Source organism: Oryzias melastigma, linkage group LG8 (genome assembly GCF_002922805.2).
Source record: "Oryzias melastigma strain HK-1 linkage group LG8, ASM292280v2, whole genome shotgun sequence".
NCBI lineage: Eukaryota > Metazoa > Chordata > Actinopteri > Beloniformes > Adrianichthyidae > Oryzias > Oryzias melastigma.
Window position 1 is genome coordinate 17,885,863 of NC_050519.1, and position 10,193 is coordinate 17,896,055.

The following is a 10,193-nucleotide window of genomic DNA, read 5'->3' on the forward strand; positions in this document are numbered from 1 at the left end:
AGTGTAAAGCGTGAAGAGAAAAGGTGATAGTACAGTTCCCTGTGGTGCACCGGTGTTGCTCATCAATACTCCAGATACACAGTCACCTAGTCGGACATATTGTGACCTTGAAGTCAGGTAGTTGTGGATCCAGCGAACAAAAGCAGGATCCACTCCCATCCTCTTGAGCTTCTCCTTCAGCAACTGAGGCTGGACTGTATCGAAAGCACTAGTGAAGTCAAAAAACATCACCCTCACATAGCCGCCCGTCCCATCCAGAAAGGACTGCATCCTCCACTCCCATACTGTCCTGATAGGCAAACTGAAGGGGATCCAGCGCCCCCTCCACCTGAGGTTTTAGCTGCCGGAGTAGCAGCCTCTCAAAAGTCTTCATTATCACAGATGTCAGGGCGACTGGTCTGTAGTCCTTCATCCCAGCAGGCTTTGTCACCTTAGGCACTGGGACAAGGCATGAGGTCTTCCACAGGCCAGGGACACATCCGGTTTGAAGACCCTTGTTAAAGATGGGCTGAGCCAGCTCCGACCCACATTCCTTCAGCAGCCGAGGTGATATTCCATCAGGACCGGCAGATTTCCGACTGTGGAGCCTCCTGAGCTCTATGCACACCTCTTCTGATGTTATCAGTGGCACAGCATCAGGGCTGGAGCAGGCGCCACTACCAGGTGGAGAAGAGGAGCCAGTCACAGCGTCATAGGTGGAGGAGGTGCTGCTAGATGGTAATGGGGAGCAGGTCACAGCAGCAGAGGTGGAGGAGCCGCCACAGGGTGGAGTAGAGGAGCAGGTCGCAGCAGAGGTGGAGAAGCCGCCACAGGGTGGAGTAGAGGAGCAGGTCACAGCAGAGGTGGAGGAGCCGCTGCAGGGTGGAGTAGGGGAGCTGGTCACACCCGCAGGGGTGGAAGAGCCACTGATAGATGGGCATGTGTGTGCTGAGTCAAACCTATTATAAAAATGGTTGAACTTATCCGCCATGGCCACATCTCCAAGCACAGTACATCCCTTCTCCTTAAAGCCAGTAGTGGCTCACCTCCCGGGTGTTCCAGTTCTGCAGCTTCCTCTCAAGCCCAGATTAATACTCTCTCCTGGCGCTCCTTATGGCTCTTCTCAGGTCATGTTGAGCCACCTTCATTTTGTGCCGATCACCAGTCTTAAAAGCCTGCTTCTTCAGATTTAACAGGTGCTTTGTGCTGCTTTTAATCCATGGCTTATTATTGGGAAAGCAGTGCACTTTTTTCAGAGGCGCTGCCACATCTGTACAGAAGTTGATGTAATCAGTGACACACACCACAGCCTGATCGATGTTACTGTCACTGTCTCTCACTATCAGGTCCCAATCAGTGGATTCAAAACAGTCCCTCAGCATGCCTGTTGTCTCAGGAGTCCACTGCCTAAAAGATCTAGTAACCTTAGGCAGCCTCATCACACATGGCTTATATGATGGTCTGAGCTGAATAAGGTTATGATCTGACCTGCCAACGGGGGACAGAGCCGCTACAGTGTAGGCAGATTTTAAATTAACATAACACAGGTCCAGAATGTTGTTGTATCTGGTTGGACAATTCACATATTGTGTGAAAACCCCTAAGTGAGGGCTCACATCAACATGATTGAAGTCCCCTGATATTATAATGAGTGCCTCTGGGTGTGCAGACTGAGCCCTTGCGACCACCTCCTGGATGACGTCACACGCTGACGTTGGGTCCGCACGCAGCGGGATGTAAACAACAATGGCGACTGCGTTGGAAAGTTCTCGTGGAAGATAGTATGGTCTCATACTGACCACCAAGAGCTCCACATCACGGGTACATTGCTGCTCTATAATAAAAGCACCAGCCAATAAGGATCACAAAGGAATTAGTTTCAGAAAAAACTAAAATGTCACTATTATCTAAATCAAATGCAAACATGACACTTTAGGATTTTTAAAATACAATTTAACAATTCATCTTCCATTCTGAAGCCATCATCACAGTCCAGATTAAATGTTATGAGCAAACAGTAACAAGAAAAAATACCTACAAATATTTAGTTCATTCTGGAATAAAACTTAAATTGGACTTAATAATAACAACATAGCATAAAATATAATGTAAAACTAAAAATAAAAAGATATAAATAAAACAATCAATCTGCAGACGCATCAGTTTCTCATGTGAATCGTGAGGTGATTCACTGACGAAAACTCCAGAAAGAAACACAAATCTCAACAGATTTGGCTGGATAGTGGTGTAGTGGTTAGCACTCTCGCCTCACAGTGAGGAGGTCTTGGTTCAAATCCCAGCTGGGTCCATTCTGTGTGGAGTTTGCATGTTCTTCTCGTTCATGTGTGAGTGTTCCCACAGCCTAAGAACATGCTTCAAAGGATCACTGGTAACTAAATTCTATGTGTGAGGGTGTGGTTCCGCTGCAGACTGGCAACCAGTTCAATAGCTGGGCTGGCTCCGGATTCTGAAGATAGATGGACACAGAACAAGAAGATGGATGGACACAGAACGAGCGTGCTTGTGTGACACTGAGGGACGTCAAGAGGACCAGCAGCTGGTACATTTGTCACTACATAGGGTTCAGACCGGTGGTATTTATGGTTGAGGAAGAAACTTCCTTCAGATAAGTTGATGATTCATACCACTGAGTGGCCTGACCCTTCACAATTCTATGAAGTCCACTTTTTTTTTAAAGAAACTTAAAATTGTTTGGAATAAAAATCCAAAAATAATAAAGTAAGTTTCTTGATTCAAGCATCCAAACAGTGAATGTGAGTTTAATTAAATTATTTTATCCTGATTTTGAGATTACTGTAGTAATAAACTGGATTTTTATATCTTATTATTCACTTCATCATGATTGTATTCTCACATTAAAAAGAGAACAAAACACCATTCAGTTTATGTTTTTTTATTATGAGATTACACATCAGGATTGTAACATATAAAAGTTTAAAATTACTCTACAGTCAGGTTATAAGGTCCACACACAGGAAGTGGCTGATAAATGTGCCATTAATAATATAGGTCAGAAACACGACCTTCTTAATACATGTTCAGAGGTTTTCTATAATACCAGGGTTTGAATACATAGCTTGTTTATTGATGCGGACAGAACGCACTAAACTGACACTAAAGAACACAAGGTTGTTGTTTCTAGTTTCTGCCACTAGATGTCAGCACTAAGCTCTTTTGAGCTTGGTCTGTCTCACTTCCTCCATCAGCTCTTTGAGGTACTCGATCTCCCGGGTCAGAGACTCCGCCTTCTCCGTCAGCTCCACGTTCTTCCTCTCCAGCACTGCATACTCTGTCAGCAGCGAGTCTTGCTCGGCCCTCTTCTTCTGCCTGTAGCGCGTAGCTGCTGTTTTATTCTGCTCCATCTTCTTCAGCTTCTTGTCCTTCGGTGACTTCAGCGTCATCCGCTCTGCTCCACCAGCAGCCCGGGAAGACCTGCCTTCATCAACCACCACACTAGGGGAAGCGGGTGGGCTCAGTTTGGGTTTGGGTTGGGGGTAGGGCCTGCTTCTGTGGGACTTCTCTGTCAGGGAGGTTGGTGGGGAGCACTGAATGACCTCTGGGGCGGCGGTGACAGACACTTCGCTTTTGGGGGCCAACACGAGGATGATCCGAGTTGGGGAGAGAGAGAGAACGATCTTGGGGACCTGGGGAACCACAGATGCCACGACGGGCTTTACCTCACTCTCAGGGACATCCACCTCGCTGCCCAGGTCTAGAGTGAAGTCTGGAGCGGAGGGAGAGGCGACCGCTGGGGGAGAGGGGACCGGGGAGGCGGGCTCAGATTTGATCTCCAGCTCCTCTTGTGGATCTGGGACACAAAACGGAGAGGAAGGAATCTCCGGGCTGTCGATGTGAGATTCCGACTCATCCGCTGCACCATCGGCGGGAGGGTTGGGAGGGAGTTCAGAGGGGGGGCATGAGGGCTCAGGGGCTGAGAGAGCTGGAAGGTGGAAGGAGTCGAGCTCCATGGGAACATCCAAGGACGCGAGGAGATCTTCTGGAGTGCCCGGGGACTCTTCAGCAGGACTGCAGGAGCCAATCAGAGAGTCCAGGTCGAACTCGCTCAGGTCCACTCTCTCAGCCATCCAGTGCAGATCACCGAGCACGTCCTCTGAGGAAACAAAACCAAACGGTTACCTCATCACACCAACAAACCCAATTCAGTTCTGACCATCCAGTGTTTTTTGCCCCCAATAAAAGTTGTGTTCTACCTTTTCCGTCATCTGAGAGCTTTTGGCCGCCTCTCAGCTGATCTGGGGGGTCCAACCAAGGGAGGGACAGCAGGTCCGACTCATTCCCTCCCTTGTCCTTTTGGAGGAGAGATGAAGGTGAAGGAGGAGGAGAGTAGAAACGAGGGGGAGAGTAGGGAGAAGATGGCGAGGAGGAGGCGAGGGGCGACACAGGTGAAGTGCCCCCCTCCAGCGAAGCTCCTCCTCCTCCTTCCTGGTTTTTATCGGTGAAAATGGAGTCCATGAGGTCAACCATGGGAGAGGAAGAGCCCCAAAGAAGGGCCTCCATGTCTTCCAGGCCAAACGGTGAGCTTGTCATCGTCATGGTCATAGTGGCTGTTGTTGGTCACAAATGGAGCGTGTGATGTTGTTGGGGTGGCGAGGAACTCTTTTATGCTGTCAGAAGCAGCAGTGCTGTAGGTTTCCACGAAGGACCTGAAAGAGAAAAGCACAATTCTGATGAAAATCCATCCTTCAGTGCTCAAATCTCCACATTTTAAAGGGGGAAACAGCGCCCCCCTTCAATGCCAACAGCCGACCACGTGACTCTGGCGTCACTCTGATGACTCTGACGTCAATCCGCTTTGAGGCCAGCTTCCGCCTCCATCTTCAACAACTCCTTTGTCCTCAAACCGCCCACAGAAAGCCGCCATTTTAGCAGAAAAACTGACCCATTCTCTGCCACGTTTCCACCCAACAACCACCTTCAAAGTGGAGTTTTTGTTTAGCCGAGCATACTTAATAAAAAATAAAACCATAATTAAACGACGCCATTCGTGTCAGTGTCAAACATCGTTTTAATGACCGACTGCGTGCTACGTCATTACAAGTGGCACTTAAAATAGTTTCAAATAAACACCAGCTACATACATGTTCATTTATGTCGCTTAACATTAAATGTAATAACATAGACAACCAGTTAATTAATACTATTATAACGCTAGTACATAAATAAACAGCGTCTGAAAATGACAAAACAGAATTCTCAATACTTACGACATTTTTGCTGGATTAGAAGTGACTCAGTGCACTTGCTGGATGCACTGTTTTGTTGTTGCTGCTGGGTCGCGGCACACGTCTACACTGCCATTTCGGCAAAACACTTGTGTCTAACAAGGTGAGTCGGTCTCTGCGGATTCCTCTGGAGAAAAAATGGCGCACGGCGTCGTGAGGCGGTAATAAGAGCTGCAGCGTACAGTGCGTGCCAGACAGTATCCTTCCGCATTGTTCACATAGTACCACTCCGCCCATCATTCTAATGTACCAAAGAATTTGCACTAGATTTTTCAACGTTTTACAACGAAGTTTATTGAAAATATTTAACATACATTACATAGCGCCATAGTAGCAATAAAGTGATTATTATTTTTCTGTTTTCGTAATAAGTTGTTCTTGGTAGAAGAGTAATAATGCCCTAATGTCACTCAGTCAAACGTCCAGAAAAAAACAAACAAACAAACACTAGAATTGTGTTGCGGTAAAACGTACAAAAATCAATGCAAACAGAAATAAATACAATTAAGGTATGAAAGTTCAGAAGTGACACGTGCAGCTGGAGGCATTAGTCCTGACATCTGTAAATGATAGATGGAATGAGGATTATTTTGCACAGCAAAGAAATATACAAAAGGGGTCCACACTGCAGAGCTTTAGAGTTAATAGTAAACAAAAAGGCTTTAAGACATAGCCATGGGGTCTCCCTGAGAAGATGTGGTGGGATGAGAAACATATTGTCCAAATTCCATCGCTAAAAAATATTTATCCAGTAGCTTGGATTTTAAGAGCAGTTTAGACACCATGCTCACTACTTGTTTTTAAACTGCAAATTTGATGTCACCAATTTCACAAAGTAAAAACCTGTTAACTACAAGCATTTTACAAAGACTATCCACGAATCCATTGTATTATGATGACAAAAATGTGGATTGCTTATAAATTTTTTTCTATTGAAATTGTTTAAATGGAAAGCATTGTGGTCTATATTTGCCAATCTAGTGAGCATTGATGCACAGTTTTTTTGAGGGAAATTTCTAGGACACTGGATTTTGGAAGTGGAGGTTCAGACAGCACTACAAAATGGCAAACACACTATTATGCACTATGTAGTAAGTAGTGAAGGAATTCGGACACAAACAAAGTTTCTCTCGCCACAACCTTTTAATGTCATAATTTTACATACATTAAACAGCATCAAAAGATCAAAAGTGATGATATTTGAAGATATTGATTTACAAAAAACATGAATATAATAATAATAATAAAAAAAATAATCATAATATACTGACATGGAGGTCTGGCTGCAGGGCGACTGGTTCAGAACCAGCAATGTTTGTTCAACTGTAGTGCCTCAACAAGGCCCCATTTCCTAGTTGCTTAAGTGAAGTTGTTCAGTGGCTGTTGTAGGTAAGCCTCTGGTTTTACTGGGAGTGATGCAACCAGTTGGGTTGTCAGGGGTTCAAATCAAAGTCTCAATTACTTTTTCCTTGTTTTCTTGGATCATTAGGCAATGCCCAATTCCTTAATTGTAGGAAACTTGAAGATGCTTTAAGTAAAAAGCCTCTGACTGGTAGACCTACCTTCATATATGAAATAACAATCACTTGGAACTGTTTGATTCAACATAATGATTCCCACATTTTAATTAGGTGGTCAAGTTGAGCTTGCAGGTTTTTGATCAGGTTGGCAACCGTACCTGAAAACTTGCTTTTGTCTGACTTTTTCAGCTTTTGGCCTTTCTTTTCTGTGAAATAAAGATCAATCTCAGTAGAAAAAGCCTTCAGCAGGTTTTCAGACGTCATCCCACCAAGTTGGAGGAGAGAAATCCCTCCATCGGTGTTCATGCTATTTTTAAAAACTAGCTGCGACAGTTCTGCCATCCTCACAGCGTCTGGGTGAGCCGTTTGAAGTCGTGAAATGTTGTATCTTTGTAGCTCTTTCATCGCTGAGAAGATGAAAGCGAGGCAGCGTTCCAGGTCAACAACATCTGATTTGTAGTTGTTCACGAGTTCCTCCATGGTGGATCGATTCACGATCTTCTTGTTGGTTTTCAGCGCATGAGCGCCAAAACCTCCAGCTGATGCTGCAACACCAGCCCCAACAGCCGTAACAATCAGTGAGGTGCCCATGGTAACTGGAGCCAAGGCAATGCCTACCACTGCAGCCACGCCTCCCAGAGCACCCGTGGTGCCTCCAGCAATCCCCATGGCCTTGTTCGTCTTCTTCACCTTTTCCAGTTGGACACAGACGGCCTGGAAGTTTTTGATGCCATTCTCCAGGCTCTCTTTACGTTTCATCATGAGGAGGTGGAAGAGGCGCCGCGCCTTTCTCAAGTTTATGGCTTTCTGTTCAAATGATCTGGAAGAGAAATAAGATACAAACAGATCCTCAGATTTCATAGAAGTCGCTTGAAATGATATTCCAACCCATCAGTTGACCTCAGAAAGACATCAGACAACGCTGTCATATAGCTGTCATTCAGCCAATATACATCCCAACTAGTATCTATGCACCACACTCTGGAATAACACACAACTGTTGTGGGTGTAAAGGTTCGCTGAGGTCTTCAAGGGGAAACAGTCTCAAAAATCTATTTGGTTGGGTTAGGCCCATGACACTGAGAAAACACAAAGCAGGTTCAAGTATCCCAGATCATTCCCACACCCCACAAGGTCCCACAATTCTTTGTGCTGGACTTCTCATATTTCTTACCTAGTCATTCTCTACTTATTTTTTTAAATGTATTTCTGTGTTTGCCTTCACCATGGGATCTAGCATTTTTTAGCTTAGTTATGAATTTCCCTGTAACAACCTGATTTTACATGGTAACATAATGTGCAGAAGTGAAGCTGTCCACGAACACAAGGAATACGATGGATCCTCGCCTGTCCATCCAGACAGATTCTTGGACAAGGGAGAGAACATCACATGTTGCTGTCTCCCACACATCTGTCCTTTTCATCTTGTCCATTGGCCCTGTGTCATCTGAGGAATTGCTTTGGCATATCCTACAGCCATTCCTTGGTTTTTATTAATTTAACAGCTGGCTTTTCTCTTTCTGTTCAAATCAGCCACAATCCATACTTTTATAACTTTTTTCAATCTATTGTAAATTAAAATTTACTGAAGTAAATCTGAAAATCTTGAAATATTCTTTCACACTAACCCACTCACAGTTCTTACCTGATTTCCTCCTCTAATCCGAGGCCATATATCGGTGATATAACATCATCTGATTGACCTGGAATGACCATGAAGAAACCACTAAGAATTACAAATATTTAATGGTAAATATGTAATTTCCCACAAGTTATTATTTAAATTCGTACTCACTGGATACTCTTTTGAGCCATTTCAGGAGCGCAGTGATGTCCTGGTAGAAGGAAGTAGGGGGTGGGGGTAGCAAAGACAATTTTCATATAAGTATCACTCATAAACGGATTTGTTGACTTTGTTTACAATGAAAGAAAATACTTTACATCTGTGTTCAGTGCATATATGGAATCACGGTTGTCCACCTCAAAGGTTGGATGTAGTTGTGGATGAAGTTCAGGTCTCGTCAATGTCTGGAAAAGTTTTTTTTTTTCAAAACAATTCAAAATAAACACAACTGTTGACCATTTTGAAGCTTGAAAATATTGAGTGTGTCCTTTTGTGTTTCCCTCATGTCTGTACTGTCTGTCTCACCTTGTCATTCGGGTTATCAGGGATAACTCTGATGTATGGAGGGCGACTCTCATTGTAGTATTCTGAACCAGACTGTGGAGAAGGTGGCAGGATAAATAATGGTGTCTGTTACACACAAAAGGAGAAGCTTTGATTTACTGCTCAGATGAGAATGTGAATTGAAGGATAATGGGTCTTTACATTTTCTCAGTAAAGCCTTAGTCAGACGCAGCTGTACGGGGGTTGATACAAAAGGGTCAACTCCCATACAGCTGCCTCTGACTTTTTGTGTTGTCCAGTCCCGTAGAGAGTTGTATAAGTGCGGCTGCATCTTAAAGGGAGAGCAGGTGTGTCTTGGAGCGTCTTGTGGCTCATGTCGGTTTGGGACACCTGCATGCCCGTTTTTCTCCCGCAGACAGCCCGTATCCACCCGTTGAGCTTAACCAGTTTAATGGTAGTTACCCTTTCCAATGCCTAAATCAATTCTGTTTATTAAAAGTGAGGCATAAAAGTTTGCAGCCAGTCAACAATTGTTCAAGTTCTCCCACTTAAAAAGATTGGAGATGCCTTTTTTTTCATCACAGGTGGAGATATACCTCAACTATGAGACATAATGAAAAATAATACAGAAAATGTGTAATTTATAGTGGGAAATAGGTATTTGGTCACCTACAACAAGCAAGGTTTCTGTCTCCCACAGATGTGTAACTTCTTCTGTAAGAGGATCTCCTGTCCTCCACTCGTTACCTGTATTACAGTTTTTCCCAATTACTAAAACACTGAGTGGCATTCTCCAAACCATCTGATCAACTGCTTTAACTCTTTTTTCAAAAACATCACTCTTTGGTCAAAACCTAAAACACAATTTGCAGTTAACACACAATTTGCAAAACTCTAATCCACTCTTTGCTAAACACAAGACACATTCCCATGCTAAATAGAATAGAACACCTTAAGTTTGCAAGAATTACAATATGTATCAATTTCCAGAGTCTAGTAGTTCTATATCTATCCACTGTCAGCTTCATCGTTCACCACCACCGTCCTCAAAGGACAGATGACCTACGTTAGTTCCACTGGAATCCTGGGAGTTTCCAGAACGTGCCGGTGAGACGGGTCTCTCTTCCAAGGCTCCGTTGGAGCTGACTGATAACCGTTTGTGTTGCTGAGGTAACACGAGGTAATTCTAGACAAGAGAATATCAGAGATTATTGAGCAGGGAAGCTTTAATCTACAATCTTCATTCTAAAACTCACAACCAATAAAACAAACAGAAGTCTGGAAAAGAAATTGGACTAATAA

At 44.0% G+C, this 10,193-nt stretch overlaps 2 protein-coding genes across 2 annotated transcripts in view; both read right to left on the reverse strand.

The window, feature by feature from the left end:
• Nucleotides 1–2,877: 2,877 nt before the first annotated feature.
• Nucleotides 2,878–5,454, reverse strand: atf4b (activating transcription factor 4b). The gene is made up of 3 exons (XM_024272035.1): nt 5,226–5,454; nt 4,212–4,664; nt 2,878–4,111 (listed from the first exon to the last, which is right to left on the reverse strand). The coding sequence occupies exons 2-3, from the start codon at nt 4,558–4,560 to the stop codon at nt 3,165–3,167; spliced, it is 1,296 nt and encodes a 431-aa protein (XP_024127803.1). The 5' UTR covers nt 4,561–4,664; nt 5,226–5,454; the 3' UTR covers nt 2,878–3,164.
• LOC112146288 overlaps nt 5,276–10,193 on the reverse strand; it is a 21,820-nt gene continuing 16,902 nt past the window's right edge. The window contains exons 15-19 of the mRNA XM_024272034.2: nt 8,913–8,984; nt 8,705–8,791; nt 8,559–8,598; nt 8,409–8,466; nt 5,276–7,583 (exon numbers count right to left, since the gene is read on the reverse strand). Of these exons, the coding sequence (XP_024127802.1) occupies nt 6,845–7,583; nt 8,409–8,466; nt 8,559–8,598; nt 8,705–8,791; nt 8,913–8,984 (996 nt within the window). The 3' untranslated portion in view covers nt 5,276–6,844. The remainder of the gene's footprint in view (nt 7,584–8,408; nt 8,467–8,558; nt 8,599–8,704; nt 8,792–8,912; nt 8,985–10,193) is intronic.